We start from the raw sequence: 22,884 nt of genomic DNA, 5'->3' as shown, positions 1-22,884 counted from the left end.
GTGTGGCATGATTGCTGCCAGTTTGGCACAATAGACAACATAGAAGGTTATGAACATGAAAATATTAACTTGAATTTGTGTTTCCTGGAACTCTCAGTGAAGTCCTTTTTCATCTCATTCACACAAGGGCCTCGGCCGACGTTCCACGACATGGTCAAGGATGGTGGTTGAAGCCGAAACAAGTTAAATAGATTTGCAAAAATTCAAATGTGACAGATAAAATGAAATGTCGCCAAAAATATTGTTCAACCTTTTAGTGCATTGTGTTGAAATGACATAACAAAAGAAAAGAAAATCAGTGACAAAGAATAATTACAAGGAGAATAATGGATAATTTAATAATACTAAAATAATTAGTTGTTTATTCATGCAAAAATACCAAACAAGACAGGAAATTCATTGGTTTAAACTGTAAGTTATACTAAAATTTGTGTGGTTTACATTTACATTGTAAAGTATAAAATGACAGTAATCATTACATCATCATTGCATCAAAATAATCGTCAAAAGATAAAAACAATAACAATTGAAAAAAAACGATTGTGGTCTTACAACAATAACAACGAACTATTGCATGTTTAAAATCACAAGATGTGCAAAAAATTGGTGGCCAACGTGTTGTAGTAAAAAAAAATATATGTTTGGTGGTGGTGGTTTTGGTGGTTGATGTGAAGGTGGATGTTCGTTGTCTGTGGGGATGTTGGCAGTTGACGAGAAGGTGGTGGTGGTGCTCGTGGGTGTTGTGGAGCGGTTGATGAGAAGGTGGTGGTGGTGATCGTGGTTGTTGGTTGGCGTTGTGGAGGTGGTTGGCGTGGTGGAGAAGGTGGTTGGCGTGGTGGCGAAGGTGGTTGGCGTTGCGGAGAAGGTGGTTGGTGGTTGGCATTGTGGTTGGTCCAAAATAACGATCGTAAAAGAAAAACGGCTCCCTCAAAGATCACAGCCCAGGTGACACGAATTATCCTTTTAGACAACGGTGGGGAAACCTATCTGAACACAGACTTATCGGCATAACTGATCTAAGGACCGATATGGTGCTCTGCGAATTTCCACAGCCGTAACAACACGTGTGTGTGTATATATATATATATATATATATATATATATATATATATATATATATATATATATATATATATATATATATATATATATATATATATATATATATACACACATATACATATTGATGAAGGATGAAACGATCATTTGTTTCATTCCACAGTGTGGGGGAAAATAGATCATGCCTCCAAACAAGAATATCCAGTGGAACCTCCACTCGTCAAATTAGCAGATGTTAACATCAAAAGCATCACCATGACCTGTACGTCCATAATGGCATGTGCTGAACAAGGCAAACATCATCCCACATCAAACCATCATATCTATTTCAACAAAACATCCCTCAGCTCAACAAACCCTCAACACACCCATCACTCACCAAACCATCAGATATACGACAACAAAACATCAGCTATATGACGACAAAATATATCCATGCACTCAACACACCCTCAACACAACCATCAGATTTACATTTACATGAAACACACCCCTCAACTCAACACACCCATAACTAACCAAACCATCAGATATACCACAACTCGAAGGGCACTCTTTGACATCACGACATTGCCAGTATGGCTTCGTCCACATTATTACAAAATTATAAATACTTGTACCAAGTTGGATTTCAATCCCTGAACCCAGATAAAAAATATAAAATAATTGTTTGTCAGACCATGCGTCCGATGAGGTTGAAATGGATAACACATATTCCCCCTGATTACTGGATCATAATTGTGAAGTTTCACGTCGATTGGTGAAGCAGTTCAAGAGAAATAAAATTAAAAAAAAAAATTCCGTTTTATCCAATGTGCCTGCCAGATTATGTGACCTATTAATTACTTGTGAACATCCTGGTATTCCCAAGACTTGGGGAACACGAGGTTGAAGTTTCCCCTCAATCTGCCAAGCCATTTTGGAGATGGTTTGAATATGAGGAGGGTGTGTGGATGGACGTAGTGGTGCAAGCCTGTAATCCGGCGACGTGGAGGCTTTGGGATTGCTTGAGGATAGGCGCTCTGCACTGTGCCATGCTCGACGGTACAGAGCAGCCGGCCTATATGGTGGCACCAAACCCAGGTTATCAGGTTAGGCCAGATCAGATCTGTGAAGTGCTGCAGGTATCATGCAAAACCTGTACTGACCTGTTCATGGTCGAGTGTCAGCGACTAAACCGGCTCTCCCCACCAGGTTCTCCTGGTGAGGAAGGTGTATGGATATGGACACCCAGCAGGGCTAAAAAGAAAACATTTCAAAGGGTGGACGAGCTCCTTGTGAGCTAACGGCCATCCATATCTGGTGCCCCACTGCATCTTTAGACATCCTGCTGCAATGTGTTACCTTTCCCAGGAGGATGGCGTCAGGATTTGCACTATAGCCACCATAAAAACTCTTCACTCCACAACAACACACAAAGAGGTGTGTGCCGGGGTGGTGCTGAGGTGTCATCCACTAGAAGGCAGTCTCCTCGTGTTAACGTGAGTCGGTCTCTTCAGTTGGGTGCCTGGAATGTCCTATCCCTAAGAGATGGGGATTGGCCAAGCATCCGCATGGGGATTGGCCAGACGGAGGCCCCTGGATAACCGGCGGAAAGTGGATGCAACAATGCACTGTGGTGCATGCTCCCCATGTATGTTTGCATGAATGTTCTGGAGAAGACTATTTTAAAATGTTTCTTTTTCAAAAAGAAAAATCAAAGCTGCCAAACCATTTGAACTATGATGTCATTGGTGGACAACTTTTTGTTCCTCATGGAAAGGCGATCATACCTTCCAAGTTTCACCTCGAGCAAGTCAGCCGTTTCGGAGAAGATTTTTGAAGGTTTTTCTGTTTTTAAAAAAATGGCTACCAAACACATGACTGATGACGTCGTCAACTTCTTTCCCCACCCCCCATAAAATTTAGCCCTTGATGACCCCTCAAACATTTTCATACTGATCGGATAAAGCATTTGATGTATACATTTATGACATCATCACAAAGCCACCGATGACATCATCAAAAAAATCACACTTATTGCCCTCCGCCACCAAAGGTGAAGGAGGTTATATTTTCACCCCTCCTCTGCCTATTACTTCGGTGAGATTTTGAACATCCTCAATTTTCATCCGATTGACTTGAAATTTGAAGAGGATTTATATTTCAAGTCACTGAATTTAACCAACCAATTATTTTTGAGGTCAACATGGAACAAAAGGTCAACAGACGCCAAAGGTCAACAACTAAGATCATATTTCTAAAATCCTCAATTTTCATCCAATTGACTTGAAATTTGAAAAACATTGACATATCAGGTCACTGAATTCAACTACCCATTTATTTTTGATGTCAACATAGGCCAAAGATCAACAACTCAGGTAAGATTTCTAAAATTGACAATTTTCATCCCATTGACTAGTAATTTGAAGAGGAATTGCATATTTAGTCATTGAATTGAACCACCAATTATTTTTGAGGTCAAATATGTTTCATAGATTTTTAAGTATTGTGCTCTGCACGACTTCTTCTTGTTTGTTTGTCTGTCAATCGCCTACAGGTCACAATTTTAAACCAATCATCATGAAACTTTACCAAGTTGTCGAGGTCCTATCAACTGAGAAGTCTATTGAGGTCAAATGTCTAAAATCGTCATTTTTCATCCAATTGACTTGAAATTTGAACAGGATTTGCATATTGCGTCAATGAATTGGGAAAACAACGATTTTTGAGGTCAAAAGGTCAATGGTCAAACTTCTAAAATCATCAAATTTCATCTGAAATATCGTGAATTTTCATCCAATTAACCTGAAAATTAAGCAGCAATTGCATAGTGCATCACTGAATTTGGAAATCAGCGAGTTGAGGTCAAAGATTAACTCAAAGTCAAACTTCTAAAATCATCAATTTAAATCTGAAAATAATCAATTTTCATCCGATTGACCTGAGTTTTGATTCAGATTGTCCATTTTAATCTTAACGAAATGGACAATTTGATGTATCCATCAGCAACCTTTGGAGAGGGGTGGATTTTGCAAGTATCGTGCTCTGCAAGACATCTTTTTTCTTGTTTGTCTGTTTGTGTGAAGGATATCACAAAAAGTTGTGGACGGATGTGGCTTAAATTTGGTGGGCAGGTTTGGATGTGTGACATGGACGAGCTAATTCGTTTTGGTGAACATCCGGATCCAGATCCGACGACTGGAATTTTTAAAGTGATTGTTCACCATTCAGAGATTGGGCCAAAAATGAAATACAACACGATATCTCAAAAGGTTGTGGACGGATTCTGACAAAACTTGGTGGACACGAGTGTGTGACAAGGATGAATTGATTCAATTTTGGTGAAGATCTGAATCTGGATCAAATATTTTTTAAGCGATTCCTTCACTATTGAGAGATAGGGCTAAACGAATATACAGCACAATATATCAAAAAGTTGTGGACGGATTCGGACAAAACTTGGTGGATACGAGAGTGTGACAAGGACGAATTGATTCAATTTTGGTGAAGATCCGAATCTGGATCAAATAATTTTTTCAGTGATTCTTTTACCATTGAGAGATTGGGCTAAACTAATATATAGCACGATATCTCAAAAAGTTGTGGACGGATGTGGATGCAACTTGGTGGACAGGTTGGATGTGTGACCATGACTAATTGATTTTATTTTAGTGAAGATACGAATCCGGATCTGGATACGTAAATTATTTAATTTTTCAAGTGATTCTTCACCATTGAGAGATGGGGCCAAAACAGATATAGAGCAAGATATTTCAAAAATGTATTGGGCCCGATATGTTCTTATGCATCAGGCATTACGTGGCAGCGGTATGCGCTCTTACGAGTGCCCTTCCAGTTTCCGATGGTTTCAATTTTTTTTTCCATTGAATGGTTTCGGAGATACAGAAGTCCAAAGTTTTTCCATTTTTCCAGGATGGCTGCCACACCACTGGACCTATGACAACATAATTATCATTGAAACGGTCTTCATGAATAGTTGCATACATGGTGAAAAATGTGTCAATTGGATAAGGGGTTGCACAGAAAACAGACGGACGGACAACCCAAAAACGTAATACCTCCGGTGACTTCATCAGAGGCATAAACAAAACATATCCCTTCATTCAACACACCCTCAACAAAACCATCACTCACTAAACCATCAACACTCAGCATCAGCATACCCTTCACACCACATTCATGATCATGACATCATTACAAACAATACTCACTTGAATCATCTTAGGGTCACATAATTGAAGTCCAAGGAATAATTTTGTGAACAGGACGCCAAGCGCCCACACGTCGACTGGAGGACCATCGTAGACAATGTTCGAGATCTCTGGCGCCATGTAGGCTTGTGTGCCACTGTTGCCAGAAATTTTTTCACCGGACTTGAAAAATACGGCAAGGCCAAAGTCAATGACCTTCACGACCCCCTTGCTATAAAGTACATTTGCAAGCTGGAGAATAAACAGAAATCAATAATTAAAAAAACATAAAAACTTTGATAAAATGTGTGAAAAGAAATATCCAAATTTGAATGCGAAAGGCAGGCAGGGAAAAAAAATTCCAAGAAGAGAAAAGTTTTTTAAAAAGCAAACAAAAAAAAAACAAATAAATATTCTCCACCAATGTCAGGAGTTTATACAATATGGAGGAGCTTGAAGCAAGAGTCGACAACAAGGAATATGAACAATAGAGTCACAGTAAGTGGGACTTGGTTTTGCTGGAGGAAAGGACAAGAAGACCACAGGATGTGGAGGTGAGATAGGAAAGAGAAAATTTGAGGAGATGCAGCAATTTAGGTACAAGGACAATATCATATCAAGTGAAAGGGCAAGAGGAAGGAGGGAATTCATGTACATGGTTCTGTGTGTATTAGAGATTAGGGATGGAAGAGTAGTTCCCCTGTGCATGCGAAGTGTAAAGCGGGGTGAAGCAATTGTTTCATGCCTGTCTGTCCATTTGTCTTATAAGTTTATGATTGAGGAACAGCCTATTTAAAACTAATGTTATATTTTGAACATGAATCAAAAGGCAAGTCTGCCGTTTCATCATAAATTTGCTGTGAACTCGTCCCAATGTAGGCCAAAGTTCGAGCCTGAAACAAAGAAAACCAGGAAAATGCAGGAATCCCAAATTAATTCCCCATGATTTTCAAGGAATTGCTGGGAAACAAGCCAGGAAGAAACACGAGTTTAGGCTCTGAAAGATTTTCTCAGCGCAAGCTCGAGAAAACTCGGCCTGCACCATTTCCAATCTCCACCACATGCAACGTGCCAGGGGTGTGGCATGATTGCTGCCAGTTTGGCACAATAGACAACATAGAAGGAAATGAACATGAAAATATTAACTTCAACTTTGTGTTTCCTGGAACTTTCAGTGAAATCCTTTTTCATCTCAATCACTCAAGGGCCTCGGCCGACGTTCCACAACATGGTCAAGGATGGTGGTTGAAAGAGAAACCATCACGAAAGATGGTAGTGGTTGATAACGGTGCCAAAATACACGAAATTGCCATCATCATGATGATCCCGAAGACCCAAATGACCCAAATACCGCAAAGACCGAAAAGACCCCGAAGACGCAAAAGACCCAAACACCGAAAAGGCCCAAAGACCTAAAATACCCTGAAGACACAAAATACTCTGAAAACCTACAAGACCCGAAAGACCCCAAATACATTTAAAAAGCCAAAAGACCCCAGAATGCCCAAAAGACTCAAAAGACCAAAAATACCAGGAAGACTCAAAAGATTGAAAAAAAAATCCTTGAGGAACAAAAAGACCCCAGGACCAAAAAGACACCAAGAACCCTCAAGATGTAAAATACCCAAAGGACCCAGAGAACATGAAAGACCCCAAGGACCCAAAAGACCCAGAGGGCGCAAAAGACTAGGGGAAACCTGAGGACCCAAAAGACCCAGGGGATCCAAATGACCCAAGGACACAAAAGACCCCAATGACCCAGGGCATCCAAAAGACCACATGGACCTAAAATTCCTGGAGAACCCAGAATTCAAAAGACACAATGGGACTATCACGGAAGGATGGAAATTCTGCATCATGTAAAATGTTACTTGAGGTCCCTAACAATTCCGGGAGAACCCAAAATATCTGGAGGACCCAAAAGACCTGACGGATCCAAAATTCAAAAGACACAATGGGACTATCACGGACGAATGGAAATTCTGCATCATGTAAAATTTAATTCAGGTCCCTAACCCTAGCCCTCCTCCTCCCCCCCGACACCCACACACAATTCCACGTCCTTAAACCCCCTCCCAACTCTGTCCCTTCTCTGCCCTCCCTCCCCCAAGCCAAATCTGTCATCCCCTCCTCCTTTCTTCAAGTCCTCAACTGCCCCAAACCCCAATTGCAATCCGACTTTCAACCCCAAGTCCTCAATGCATCCCCTCCCCCTTTACAACATCTCAATCTCCCTCTTCCAACTCCATGCACCCTCACCACCAACTCTGTCCTCCCCTCCCCATTTCTTCCTGTTCTTGACAACATTACATGAAGAAACAAATATACACAGGGAACTTCGGCACATGAGAAGGCCATTCGGTCTGCCATGCCTGTGTTGTTCCTGTGCCCATTTGTTTCGAACAATGTTAAAAGTAAATAAAGATGGAACATTAAATTCACAATCACTTCTCTCTTTCTTCTTCACTATAATTCACGGACTGGTGTTTGTGTGTACATTTGTTTGTCGCACCACCGCTCCTACAATTGTGGGACGATTCCATACAGACATGCAACATGGGATCAGCATGATCCCAATTAATGAATAGGGGTGTTTTTGTCTTTGCCAGTGGTCATGGGGGAAGGAAGAGGGATGCAAATTCTCTCTGTAAATGTGTATCGTGTAGCGCCACCTCCAGACGGGGGAGAGTATTATCGGGGAATCGGGAAAAACGTAAATGATGAAAGTTGTAGTACTTGAAGAGCACTATTTGCAGACCAACTTTCATTTGAAACAGTTGAAAACCCAAGGAGCTCGATGCCTGTTTTATTAATTTTTTTGACATTTTCTAAGTTCATGACCTTGTGACCTTGGGACGAAAATGAAAAATTGAGCTCCGCGCGGCTATGCAGGTGCCATTGGGCAAACCAAATACCAAAACCCCTGCCAGATTCGACAAACCCCCTCGGAGAAGATGCAACTTGAAACCGGCTTCCACCTAAAAACACATATTTTTTGGGCGTGGCTCCGCCCATATTGGGTGCAGCACGCCCATTCTCCGGAAAACATAACGAGATCATGATACAAACCTCGCACCCTAATTTTATCAAGATCGGATCAAAACCCACGGAGCTATGCTCTGGACAGACAGACAGACACACACCCATAACGAATATCGTGGTCACTTACTGACTCGTGAACTAATACTCAATTTTATCTTCTTAATAACTTTCATTCATGAAAATAAATCGCAAAAAAAACAATGCACAAACATAATAATTAAAGGTACGGTTTTGACATATTTTTAAGTTAAAGTCCCTTATCCTATTTTCCCCATGACCCCTTAGCTTGTGCATTTTCAGTTCACAGTGATTTTCAAGAACGTAACCCCCAAGAATGGCTTGGCTCTCCTGTATACAATTAAAAACTGCGTAGGGTATCGTGTTTTCTGAACTATCTTGTGAGGAATATATGTCAGGCTTCTGTTGTGATGAAAGAGTAATATGGAAAGGTTCATTCAGAATTCAGAAAGGCTTGTGGTAAGGGAAGAGTACTTATTGCGGGTGATATTAATTTGCATGCCTGGTGTTGGCTTAAGAGTGGTGGGCTTGGGATCCTAGGAACTTGAGTTCAAATCCCACTCGGTTGTTGAATTAATATCAGGTGGGGTTGACTCTGCCTGTCATCCTTCTCAGGTCGGCAAAATGATTGCCAGCTTGCTGGTATCCTGCGTCGGAGGGGCGGCGCGTCCAGGATTGTGCCCAATCGCCAAGGAGACTGGTTAGGCAGCACCATCACTCTGCACAGAGTATGGTCCCAATGAATGGATGGATGGATGGATGGATATTAATTTGCCAGGGATATACTGGGTCCATGACCAGGGAAAGGGCAGAGCAGATGAGGAATATCTTCACCTCGTCCAACATTGCTTTTTAATCTGGTTTGTTGATAATCCCATGAGGAGTGGAGTGTGAGACCTTTCATTCGATAATAACCTGAATATAGTGGAGAAGGTTGAGGTGGAACAGAATTAATGGACAAGTGACCACAGCATAGTGTATGCAAGAGGATTCTGTGAAAATGACTTTGAGATTGTAGAATAAGGCAATTAGACGCCAGGAAGGCAAATTTTGAGAGTACGAGGAGAGAGGTACCATTGGGATAAAGTAACAGGGCAATCAGTATCAGAGAAACGGGCAGCCTTCAACGAGAAAACGCGCAGCAACATCTTCACAATGTCGCCGTCAATAGAGATATCAAAATTAAACATAAACCAACAATGGGTTGATATATTTTTCAAAGACTGCAACTGAACTAAATGGATATTTCGTTTTCTCTTCTTTTCTCGTTATATTAAGTTGTAGGTTTCATTAACTCCGCAATGAGCACAAAAATGGTCGATATGTTTACAGGCACCCCCCACCTCCCCCAAGTAGCTTGGTCATGATAATGTTGATCATTACCCAACAATGTAAATTTTGTTATTTCCTGCCCCCTCAACTTCCCCCCCCCTACCCTCCACACCCTCCCCCTTCACTCCTTCCTTGCTGTGCTGCCGAAAAAAAAGGTTTTTGTTGCAGTGTTACACAGAACGTATCATGGTCTACGCTGGTGTAGTTGGTTACCTTTATATCTCGATGCACAATGTTCTGGCTGTGCATGTACGCAAAAGCAGAAGCCATCTGGAAGGAGGAGATAAAACATTAAAACATGGAGACAGATTGTAATTGTTAAGATTTTACAATTTCGAGTTCAATTCTTTCTGTCATATTTCAAAACACATAAACATCAGACTGATGCTAAAAGCTACTTCAGCTCACCTGCTTCATGATAGGCCGTGCCTGCCTTTCTGTAAATTTTTTCTGCGGATAAAGTTGGCGAAAGAGTGAATCTGCACACATGAAACAGAAACAAACAAGTACAAGACGATGAGATTTTTCATTTCTCAGAAAACATGAGTGGAGGAAAAGTTGTTTTGTTTTTGAAGATTTGAATGTTTTTATTGTTAAATAAACACAAAAGGATAAAGATAAAACTTTGTTTGCAAAATCGAAGGTCATGGAAAAACAAGGGGATAGAAAAATTATTGAGGAATGGATGGAGGATGACGTGAGATGGTGGTGCACCGCATGCTTGAAGTCTTGGAGGGGAGAATGTGATTGAATAGTTTCTGGAGGGCAGTTGCACAAATGGGACAAAAGAGGAACAAAAGAGTGGAAGTGTGTGGAAAGTGTAGACTTTGAGTCTAACCAAGAGGAGGTTACTGGAGGAACGGGAGATGGTCAGAGGGATGAGGGGGCAAGGTGAGCTCGACAGCGAATCGGCAAATATGGAACGTTAGACGTGTTGCTCCATGTATGCAGAACAACATCCCATCCTCTGTTTTTGCTCTTCTTGTTCAGTCGTTCCCTTGTGTGCAACTATGGTCCCACTTTGAATACGGTGTTACCCTCTGTAACACCGTTCCAAGACCCTCTGTTCTTTTGAAAGACCACAGAAATGAGGAGCCACCCCCTGTCTGCCATGTGAGAGGAAGTAGCCATTTGCTTCAGCCTCATCACATGATATGCTAATAATGTTGAGAGCTTTATATGCATAGAATGCAAATCAGTTTGTGGTGCTGCCATCTCATCACCAAGGTGAGAGGGAGGTTGCATCATACCAAATGGATCTCCTGAATTCTGCAGAACCTGAAGCTCTCAACATGTCTCCATTGAACTATCCGCAAACACCTTGTAGGCTATGAGTTTAAGGAATTATTTGGAATGATCATGGAGTGTAGCTGTACACATCCTATCGAACGATGGAGTCTGCAGCTGGTGAGGCTTATAAAGTCAAGAGACCGAACCACTTCTTGTGTCTGACCATGGAAATAGTTCAGTGGGTTATTTTTAACAATCCTGCTGGAGTGACAGGGTGAGACTGACATTTGTCAGAACTGAAAGATGTTCTATTTATCTCAGTAACAAGCCTGAACTTCAAAGTATATTTTAATTACTTTGCTATTTGGATCAACATTCATGGTTGAGATCAATAGAACATCCTGCTTACAGGGGCATCAGACTGTGAACATGCGAACATGAAACTAAAGATGTTGATGCCATCGTTTCTGCTGTTTTTGTTCCTGTAATAAATATACACGGTCGAGCATGAGCCGAACAAAGAAAAAGACAGAGTATAAAAGGTCCCAACAAAATTAGAACATCATAATTCATGTTTACTGATGACTTAATTATTTAGCTGCTCAAGTAAAAGTGGACATGATGGACAAAAACAGTGGATTTTCAGTAAAATTACGTCAGAAACCTCACCTCCATCCACATACTCCAGAATGAGGAACACTTGGTTCATTGCTGGATTCTCAGTAATGTCAATAAACTTCACTGTGGGGAAACAAGACGGCGGAGCACAAGTTAAGATGACATAAGAAACTCACCCAAAGTCAAACACCTTTAAACAACATGATGAACATGCAAATTTTGTGTGAACCTTCAAATGACAAGTAGTCAACAGGTGAGAGTCAACATGGTTCTTTCACCATTCATGATCTTGTCTGTAAATATTTGGGTGGCACCCCAGCACTCCGAAGTACATCGACAAAATAAACATGGGTATTTATAAGGGTAATGCATGTATGAATCCCAAGTCATATAGAGTAGACTTAGGTTAAGACAAACAATTAATGAGAATTGTTGTGATCGGACGACATTCAGCGAATACACTGCTCAGATGGAGTTGGCTGAGTACATTTGATTCACAGTGTGTGGTGGTCTTATTGTTGATTACTGTACACAAAAGCAATTAAAAGTGAAACACAAAGAGCTGATAATAGGATCTGTTTTGGTGGTAGCTTCTCTTCTCCGTTTCAAGTGAGTTGCTTCCAAAGCTACGTACACCGTTCCACATCTGTTGCCTCCGCCACCGAAGATGAGGAGGTTATGTTTTCACCTCTTTCTGTCTGTTTATTTGTCTGTTTGTTTGTGTACAGGATATCTCAAAAAGTTGTGGACGGATCTGGATTAAATTTTATGGACAGGTCCGGTGTGTGACAAGGACGAACTGATTAGATTTTGGTGAAGATCCGGATCCGGATCCAACTACGAGATGTGTTTAAGTGATTTTTCACCATTGAGAGATAGGACTAAAAAAACGATATATAACATATTTCAAAAATGTATTGGACCAGATATGTTCTCGTGGATCAGGGATTATGTGGTGGAGGTATGCACTCTGCCGAGGGTCCTTCTCTTTCTGTTATCGCTTATTGAACACTTTTGTTGTGTTTATTAACGTGCCTTCGCATTGTGGGTTCATTACCTTGCGATTTTTTGTTCCTCTTTGGTTATTTTTTATCCTTCCTATTTTTTTTTAATTCCTTTTTTTTATTATTTTTTATTTTTTATAATTTTTATTTATATTTTCCTTCACCCTTCCCTCACTCTATCTCCCTTCCCCCTTCCCTCACTCTATCTCCCTTCCCCCTTCCCTCACTCTATCTCCCTTCAAGTGTCCTCCTCTTGTATCCATTACCCTGCCATTGGTGAAGCACTAGTCCGACGGTGGGAACTACACCCAGACTCAACAGCTCAAGTGCACTTCCTTTGCACCATTCTGTCGAACCTCAAAGATCAATAATAAAGTAAATGGAATTGCATTTAAATCTCAGGTTGTACATTTATTCTCTAAAACTAGTTAATCAAGGCTCTCTGAGGTGGAATTGTGATGGAAACTTTATTGCAAATACTTTTAAATTTTGCTCGCAGATGCCATAATAAAGAAGAACTCCTCCTTTTGTGTCTTCAGTTGCATCGGGATCCTAACACAGGGGGTGGTGTGAAGCACATTCCTGGACAGGTCGCCACTCCGATGTAGGAATGTGGTCGCGGAAGGAGGATGTCGGTTGGAGTGAGCTCACTGTCCAGATGAACAAAGTGCTCCAGATGCTTGAACAGAACGCACTCAGTCTCGTGTTGATGTGTGCGGGTTCACGGTCCCGGGTTCCGAGCCGGCAGTTCCTGCTGTTCTGCCTCGACAGGTCCGTTCCCCTGGCCCGTCTGCATGGCCAGGTAACACGGACCACAGCGGTGCTCGCTCTGCACCCTGGGCGTTCGCAGGTACTGCTTGACGTTTGCGGACACAGTGCATGCGATGTCGTCGCTGATGCCAGCGCTCCATTTGCCCTTGCTGAGTGAGCTTTGAGTCGTGTGGACTCCGAACATCGACACCTTTTGTTGTAATTTTAAATATCTTTTTCTTTCTGGCTAATTTTCATTTTTATTCCATACATTTATTGCAGTCTTTCGGCTGCTCCCGTTAGGGGTCGCCACAGCGGATCATCCATTATGATCCGCATTCTGATTTGGCATAGGTTTTATGCCGGATGCCCTTCCTGACGCAACCCTGGTCGCCTCTTACGAATGACACAGGGATAAGGATTGGGTTTCGCCATGATTCCGGGCTGCCCTACACCCTCTCTTGGCGCGGCCCAGTGCAGAGCTCCCATCCTCCAGTGATCTTCCAACCGAAGCCTCCGAGTAACCGGATTACAGGCGCACGCCACTACGCCCGGTATTTATTCCATACATTTATTCTCATGCGTAATATACATATTGTTGTTGATCTCCGCCACCCCGGCGTGCGGGTGACCGCTTTTAGCAAATTCAGGCCGCATGCCCACCGACCGTGGCAATCCAGTCGTAGCTTTCGGATAAACGCCGAAATCCAGCTACGGGTGTGTTTTCAAGCACACCACAACCTTGTCAATACTCTACCCGCGCTACAGGGTCCGATCGCCGAATGGTCGATTTACCTAATTATTCGCGAGCGAAGACGACCGAGAGGTTGTACCTCAAAGGGACCTGCTTGGAAATGAGCCGCTTAAGCAGCTCACTCCATTTGCGATTACCGAGCGGTGTATTATCGCGAAGCCCCGTTGGACAGCTATTTATTCCGAACCAGCTATTAAAAACCAGCTATTTATTCCGAACGCAATTATGGCAGTTCAATGAAGGAAGGGACGCAACGAGCAGGTGAATATTCAAACAATGACATTTATTCATACGCGTATGCAAGCAATGGGGGTAAGGGACAAGACACGAGCAAAAAGTCTATTTACTAATGTTCAGGCACTTAATCGTTCTACTCCGAGGACAAGGCGCCACAGACTTCCATGGAAAAACCCCAGAAAAGAACAGGGAGAACTGGGCCTGTAGGCCTTTGATGTTCCTTGGAGCCGGGATGACCGCAACGCTCTGAGAGGCCGTGCAGGTTACCTGCCACCCTCGTGGTGACTCGCTGGGCCCTGGTTCGGCGACCATCGGTGTGTCCGCTCTCACTCGACTGGACTCCACCAGCTCTCGACTCCACTCTCGACTCCCACGGTGCCTCTGACAACGCCGCTTTCAACGTCCAAGGAGACCAAGGAGAGGGACTCTCTCACCCACTCGCCAACCGCCAGCTGCCAACTCCCTCCTCAACTGCTGGCGACTCCTCTCCTCAACTCAACTGCCTCTTGGCGCTCCAACGCGCCCCTTTTATCGCCCCGGTGGTGTTCGCCCCTCCCTTCTCGGCGCACGGGGGGACATTCCAGGGGAGTTCTGGTTGATCTTGTACGGTGCATACTTTTAACCGTCACTTCTGTCAACCCGGGAATGTTCTGGTTGATCTTGTACAGTGGATACTTTTAACCGTCACTTCTGTTTACCTGGGAGTGATGGAGTTGTTTGGCGATATGCCGTTCTTTGTGGAGATCTTGGCGGTTGTGGAGAAGGTGGTGAGGAGATGTTCGTGGTGGTGAAGGTGGTGAGGAGATGTTGGTTGTGGAGAAGGTGGTGAGGAGATGTTGGTTGTGGAGAAGGTTGTGAGGACATGTTGTTTAAAATAATGATAGAAAAGAAAAACACGACCACGAAGGTTCACAGCCTGGCGCACGAATAATTCCCGTTAGACATCGGTGGGGAAATCTAACTGAGAACACACACTTATCAACATAACTGAGCTTAAGGAGCTGCTTCAGGGACACTGGCGTTCAGAGACGGATCGAAAAGCGTGTTTGCAAACTCCAACTGTGGTTTTCATTGAGTTGTAGAAAAGTCAAATAGTTGAGTGATAAAAGTGAGAAATTCATGCCACAGAAGCAATTTATAACGTGTTTTGTTCATACTTTAATAAGTTTCAGGAAAATCCATACTTACGAATGTTTTCGTGATCAAGCGACTTAATCATCTCAGCTTCATCACGGAGCTGAAAAAAAGAAAAAGAAAAATAAAAAAAAGAGAAAAGAGAAAGAGAAAATTGAACAAATTCATTCTACAAGCTGTATGAAGGTTAAGAGTGCTACTCCATAGTGTTTTGGTTCACTTTTTAGCAATCTTGCAGGGGTGCAATGTATGTATTGACGTATGTACAGCACCTGCAAAATCATAAATTAAATTAAATGAAAACCACCCTTTCACTGCAACCATAAGACTGTAGCTCACACAAACAGACTCAGCCTCCAGGGTCAATCGACAGATATCCATCCATCCATTGGGACCATACTCTGTGCAGAGCGTTTGTGCTGCCGAAGCAGTCTCATTGGCTATTGGACACAATCCTGGACAGATTGCCACTCTGACACAGTATACCAGCAAGCTGGCACTCAATTTGCCAACCTCGGAAGGATGGCAGGTAGAGTCAACCCCACCTGGTATTAATTCAACAGCCGAGTGGGGTTTGAACTCAGGATCATAGGATCCCAAGCCCACCACTCCAACCATTAAGGCAACACCAGGCATAATAGACAGATATATCACAGATAAAAGATCTACTAGGACAGTACAGAGGTAAATTAAACTGTATTGGTTTCGTCGTTAGAACACCATTATCTCCACGTTCATACAAACTTACTTGTTGGACATATTTCAAATGTCTTGCCTCCTTAACAACAACCTGAAAGAGATGACAAGAGGTCATGTTATAAGATTTTGGTTACAATGTGGGAAAGTGAGTAAAATATATGCACAAGTGAAACAGCAGACTTTGTGAAAAATGGAAAACAAAAAGCAAAACAACTTCTCACCTGGGTGGTCTGGGGGCATGCCACCGGAGAATTTTGAAAAATTTACATCAAGATACACATTTTGGGGGTGATCCTCTCCAAATTGTAACAAAAAAAACTGTACAAATAAACACACATTATCAGGTTTTGTATCTGTGTGCAGCAGAATCGCCTCTTTACTTCATGCAATGTACAGGCGGCACTTCGCTATTTTCCATGAAGTTAATAGGACGGAACGGCGATGGGGAAAAAAAAATCCAACAATGGATGCTATTTCCGCATTTACCGACATAATCAGACTTTGTTCCGCCTGGCAGATGTCTGATCACGGTAACATGCTTACAAGCTTTTGTACCTGGGTAACTTCTATAAAAAATACCTGGTTAAAAAAAACTACCATGGGAGTAATTCTCATAATCGTGGGAGTTCGAATATATATATATATATATATATATATATATATATATATATATATATATATATATATATATATATATATATATATATATATATATATATATATATATATATATATATATATATATATATATATATATATATATATATATATATATATATATATATATTTTTTAATACAGAAGTATATGTCGGAGCTAAATAACAGAAAGGAACCACTTTACATTGATGGAGGATAAAAAGGAGAATAGGTAGACAATTACATGGACACTCCACAGGTGAGTAATACCTCTGGCTCAGGAGTGGCAGGAATTGGAAGAAAGAGAAAATAAAAATGAGGTACAAAGGGTGAGAGAAGAGAACAGGGAGTGGGGGAGTGGTCAGTCATGGGCATCAAGAGGAGGAGTGGGGAGAAAAAAAATAATGAAAAAAAAACAATGGCAGGAATTATGAAGCCCTCTAAACTTCCCCTCAAGGGGTTTTCCACATTATTTTTGCTGAGAATTCTGACACAGCCATCATCTGTTAAACAACACATTATTTGTCCATTGTAATCACATCTATGATGTAATCTAAAGGAATGATATGGTGACTGTACGTCTAAAGAAAAAGTATCTTTCATCGAAACAAATTTAGGAGACAAATTCAGATGTAGGAGGATCTCCCCATCGCTTGGTCTCATTCTTCTTCCTTATGTTCCTCCGTTGTATCCCTCAAACATGCTGCCTCTCCCCCCCCACCCCACTCCCCTTCTCCATGCTCTGTTCTGTGTTTGATCGAGCTCTTCCTGCGCTGCTCCAGCTCCCAAAAGGTGAAAGGAAGACAGAATATATGCCACAAACTTGTACCTCTTGTTTGGAGACGATGTTCTGTGCTTTGTAGACGATTCCACAACCTCCTTCTCCAATTTTGGAGATAATCTCCCAGTTCCCAATCTGAAAACAGGCACAAACACAGTTTGACAACAATGCTTATGGAATATAAGATAAATAATGAAGCTGTGTTTGAATTATTATTTCACATCAACTCAAAACTCATCATACTCTCGGCAGTCAGTGCTGCCGAAGCAGTTCGTCAGTCACAATGTTGATCAGGTAGCCACTCTGGCTCAGGAACTCAGGGCAGGAATTTTTCCATGGTGCCGGCAATAGATAGCTTGCCTACTCTTTGTGAATAACACCATGGGATCTTTAATGTCCACTGACTAATGCCGGCAGATTGGATGCCCAGTCTAATGTCCATCCAAGGGACAGCACACACATTGATGAATAACCCTGCCTGTGAAACACCAGGATGACAGTTTAGAGCTGGGATGGGATTCAAACCCAGGCTCGGCAGCTCAGAGTGGAGTGTGAGTACCTCAAGGTCTAGGCAATCCTGTCTATCTCACATTAACTATTGCAGGAAATCTCATTGGAACAAAAAAGGAGGAACTATTTGGTATAATAAATAAATACAGTAATACCCCGATTTACATCATCATGTTATTTGTACCACCACCTGATTTGCGTTGCCTCAACTCACACTTACGTCGCTTTAAAAGTCATACCTTATATTCTCGAATGTAACTGTCATTAAATAAAAAAAGGTAATAGAATCCGCAAAAGGTGAAATATAATAAGTCCAAAGGCGACATAAGGAATCCATCCCTCGCTGAATCCATGAATTCTTATGAAAAACAATTGCTTTGATTTATTGCATTTTGATAATCATTACACTTTTCAGGAATGCATCCCCAACATAAACCGGGGTATTGCTGTGTAAAGGTTTTTATTTTTTGTCTGCAGCCTGTGGTTGCTTGGCTGCATCATTTTCTGGGGGTGCAATGTGCCACTGATGCAGTACCCCTGTTACCAGTGAGGTGGTACTCATTTTGCCAACCTCAGAAGGATGACAGGCTGTCAACCCACTTGGTGTGAATTCAACGGTGAAGCAGGCGCTCATACTGAGGACTATAACATCTCAAGCCAGCCACCGAACACGTAAAGCCAACATCAGGACTTGTATAAAGGTAATCCAACGTCTTGCTTACCATATCATGCTCCACAAGGTGCTGGTCCTCATAGTCATCACTCTCATCATCTTTACTCTGACTGAGATAAGATCCTGGAAAGTTGCCACAAACTGTCGTCTCATAATCTTCACTCTGTCTGAGAGAAGATCCTGGAAAGTTGTCATAAGCAGCACTCTCATAATCTTCACTCTGTCTGAGAGAAGATCCTGGAAAGTTGTCAAAAGCAGCACTCTCATAATCTTCACTCTGTCTGAGATAAGATCCTGGAAAGTTGCCACAAACTGTCGTCTCATAATCTTCACTCTGTCTGAGAGAAGATCCTGGAAAGTTGTCATAAGCAGCACTCTCATAATCTTCACTCTGTCTGAGAGAAGATCCTGGAAAGTTGTCATAAGCAGCACTCTCATAATCTTCACTCTGTCTGAGAGAAGATCCTGGAAAGAAGAGGCAAAATCAACACAAAACAGATTATGTGAAAAAAATATCAATGCACAGAATACCAGTGTTCAGATGAGTGTGTGTGCATTGTGGAAATTAGATGTCAATTTTGTAAATTCGTCTTCTTCTTCTTCTTCTTGACGAGCGAGTAGTTCAAATACCATGTCTCCAAGTAAGAGGACAAGGGCTCAGAACATGTAAGATTGGCCCAAATTGTAAGACTGAGGCGAGACAGCTTAGAGGCAAGTGTGCTGACCTCGAGGCCAATCTGTCAGCCAGAAAAAGCAGTGCCACCAAGAATAATCAAAATGGTTCCAAGATAGGTTTGACGAATGAGGAAAGATTACAAGAAAAAATAAATGCTGTTACATTTGAGATAAGATAAAATATGAAAACAAAATATTGTCTGGTGGATATTACCCACTCTCTCCCAAGGCTCTTGACCTCAGTGTAACTGTATGCCTTTGGTACTCACCTTTCTTCGTAGTGAGCCAGCTCTTTATTGTCTCAATGGACACTTGCTCATGCACGTACCCACACAGCACATGATGATGAGAGTGAAGGTACTCAAACAGCACATCTCTGTGAGAATCAAGGTAAGCCTTCACTTTTGTATCTGAGAAGTGCAAAAAGGAGACATTTCAGAACATAAACAAATATTCAACTGATAAAAAGTGAGATATGTGCAGATCTCACTTCAAGCAAGCAGTGTACCACCATCTCACATCATCCTTCCTCCTTCCTGACTGTGATCTTTATGATCGTTTATGTCATTGTCAGGAGGAACAAGCAGCCACCGTGGGCAAATTAAAAAAATAAAAACAACAAACAACAACCATTTTCAGGTCTCTCCTCCCACATGCAAAATACTTGTCATGGAGATAACCAATTCATGCAAAATACTTGAAACAGAGATAACTGGAAGGGTACTCCGTGGAGCGTATACCTCCGCCACGTAATGCCTGATCCACGAGAACATATCGGGCCCAATACATTTTTGAAATATCATGCTATATATATCGTTTTTGGCCCTATCTAAAAATGTGAAGTATCACTTTAAAAATTCTATTTGTCAGATCCGGATCTCCACCAAAATCTAATCACTTCGTCCTCGTCACACATCCAAACCTGCCCACCAAATTTCATCCAGATCCGTCCACAACTTTTTGAGATATCCTGCACACAAACAAACAAACAGACAAACAAACAAGAAGACGACGTCGTGCAGAGCACGATACTTGCAAGATCCATAAAACAAATTTGACCTTAAAAATAATTGTCTGGTTGAATTCAGTGAGCTGAAATATAAATCCTCTTCAAATTTCAAGTCAATCGGGTGAAAATTGAGGGTTTCAGAAATGTCACCTAAGTTGTTGACCTTTGACCTTTTGACCTCAAAAACAATCGGCTTTTTCCTTGTGACAAACAAGACCATGTAGTGAAATTTCGTGAAGATCGGTTTAAAATTGCAACCAACAGGCGACAAAGACAGACAGACAAACACAGACAGACAGAATACCAAAATCGACTGATCAATATACTTCAAAAATCTTTGATTTTTGCAAGAAACAATCAGACAGAAAAGAGTGAAAACAACTTCCTTCACCTTTGGTGGCGGAGGTAATTTATTTTGTGAAAAGATTGATTTTCAAAACTCACCAGTGAGCAGCTCTTCCTCAAACAATCCATTATTATTTTGAGGCTCAACGTTCTCAACCTCAAGAGACACATTCATCACTCCAGGCTCAAAATTCCTGCAGAAAATAAAGATTTTGTAAAGTTGTAGTTGTAAAAATGTCACAAATAAGAAACAATGCCGGATTAAAAATGTAGTCGGGTCGGTGATAATTAGGCTGCATCGGTTCTTTTTGTGTTTTCTGCATTCAAACAGTAAACAACACTTCTGGACTGCTACCCCACTAAGTATCTCCAAACACAGTTTGACGATGAAGCCAATAAATATTGTCATGTCCAGGCCAGTGGACGCAGTCATTTTAATTATTCCACTCCAGATCCAGATGTCATGGACCGGTGGTTAACACTGACCTGGACGGATAGCTGAATGGTTCTACCTTGGAGGCAAACATGTGATCCTTGGAGATTAGAGCATGTGTGAAATGGAGGGCAGCATGGGCATGTACCAGACAGAAGCACGTGGGTTTATACTCGAATCCACAATGAATAGACAAGCACAATAGATCTTACAAATGAAGGTTAAATGAACATAAATCAAATATTTATAATGGAAATAAATCAAAGCGTGATCATCAAAACATATCAAAGCATGAGGTAATGAAACGTGAGGTAACTAAAGACTAAATTTGAGAGCTCTCCACGCAGATACGAAAATAGACAAGGGGAAAGATAAAATAAAAGAAAATCCTCCTTTTATTCTAGAATTTAGCTGTGTCCAGAGATGATCTTTGATGAGTCTGATGATCGAGCTGCATAGTCTCTGCGTGGGAAACCACACCCAAAATAGTGCGAAGTCACTCTCTGTGCAGGAACCATCCATGAGGTAATTCGTGTGGATGGCCTCCAAAGCCAGGAACCGCCGTACAGTCTCTTCTTATGATCAAACTTGTCACACCGTTCTTCTCTTAACACTGGATCCGCTCACAACAATGGCCCGCCTTCTTCCTCGATGGTAGAACTGGATAATGCCATTGCTGAGAGACACGCTCTTGTTCTCCTCTCTCTCTCTCTCCTCATAAAGCGTACAAACTTCGCGATTCAGCCGAAAAGGCAACGGCCAGTGTCCTGTTCCAGCACGTGAGCAAATGCACACAGCATGCACAACGAGAATCGCGCTGCTATATTGTCGTCCCGAGAGGAGAGCAAAAACAAGACCTTCTGTCTCAACAGCAATTCCTCACACTAACTGTGTCCTCTCATACCTTCTAACCTCTACCGAACAATCATCAGCCTCGGGGGCATGGCTTGCCGGTCCGAAGCCAGGAAGGCGGAGTTTTTTGCCTGCTCAGAAAGGTATGCTCTGCAGTTGTTATTGTTGTGGCTGTTGTTGTTGAAAACGTGGTTCTTTCATTTCCAATTTTGTAAACTCAAAACAGAGGAAAAGGTCACAGGGGGCAATCACACACTGGGAGAAATTATCCTTAAACCCTACCTCGTTAACACAGCACCACCCCCCCCCATGTGGCGACACGTAACAATCTTTAGCTGACAGTGTTCCCTTCTTAATTCACATCGAGATGTCTCCTCCTTGTCTATGCACCATGCTACATGATACAATCCTACCTTTACAATGAAGTTCCTCCATTTACCCCACAAACATTACAAGACCACATGGTGAAGAGGGTATGAAGATCAGCAAGAAGTAAAAAAATTTTTAACTACACCTTTTTCTTTCCCCTTGGTGACACAAGCTCCCACACGCACCTCAAGCCATCCTTGCCTGGGTTTAAATCCCAGCCCAGCTATAAACTGTCATCCTGGTGTTTCACGAGCAAGGCAATTCAACAATGTGTGTGCCGTCCTTCGGATGGACATTAAATTAGCCTCTCATCTGCCGGAAGACATTGGTGAACATTGAGGATCCAATGGCATCCTTTGTGAAGAGTTGGCGAGCAATCGCCAGCATTGTGGCTAAAAATTTCAACATTATTGCCCCAACCTCATGTTTCCCATGTTCCAAGGGCATGAAGTGCAAAAGCGTCAACCCCCAAAGAGATCACCATTGCTCTTTGCCAGGAATGTAGAGTGGTAGTAGAAGTAGTGGGCCCAA

At 41.9% G+C, this 22,884-nt stretch overlaps 1 protein-coding gene across 5 annotated transcripts in view; it reads right to left on the bottom strand.

Annotated features, from left to right (window-relative positions):
- The window catches only part of LOC147007490 (uncharacterized), a 55,230-nt gene that overhangs the window by 6,609 nt on the left and 25,737 nt on the right, over window positions 1-22,884 (bottom strand). For 4 of the 5 annotated variants that reach the window (XM_085867034.1, XM_085867033.1, XM_085867036.1 and 1 more), the window contains exons 6-15: window positions 20,799-20,893; window positions 19,615-19,755; window positions 18,720-19,135; window positions 17,536-17,622; window positions 16,120-16,161; window positions 15,426-15,474; window positions 11,544-11,615; window positions 10,053-10,123; window positions 9,858-9,914; window positions 5,274-5,504 (exon numbers count right to left, since the gene is read on the bottom strand). In XM_085867034.1, the coding sequence (XP_085723160.1) occupies window positions 5,274-5,504; window positions 9,858-9,914; window positions 10,053-10,123; window positions 11,544-11,615; window positions 15,426-15,474; window positions 16,120-16,161; window positions 17,536-17,622; window positions 18,720-19,135; window positions 19,615-19,755; window positions 20,799-20,893 (1,261 nt within the window). The remainder of the gene's footprint in view (window positions 1-5,273; window positions 5,505-9,857; window positions 9,915-10,052; window positions 10,124-11,543; window positions 11,616-15,425; window positions 15,475-16,119; window positions 16,162-17,535; window positions 17,623-18,719; window positions 19,136-19,614; window positions 19,756-20,798; window positions 20,894-22,884) is intronic. The other variant, XM_085867037.1, reaches the window with a different exon arrangement.

This window comes from Eptatretus burgeri, unplaced genomic scaffold, assembly GCF_056783735.1.
Source record: "Eptatretus burgeri isolate ZD-2024b unplaced genomic scaffold, Ebu_testis_v1 Ebu_testis_scaffold_136, whole genome shotgun sequence".
Classification (NCBI taxonomy): Eukaryota; Metazoa; Chordata; class Myxini; order Myxiniformes; family Myxinidae; genus Eptatretus; species Eptatretus burgeri.
The sequence above is the reverse complement of the archived record's forward strand: the minus strand, read 5'-3'. Positions and strand labels throughout refer to the sequence as shown.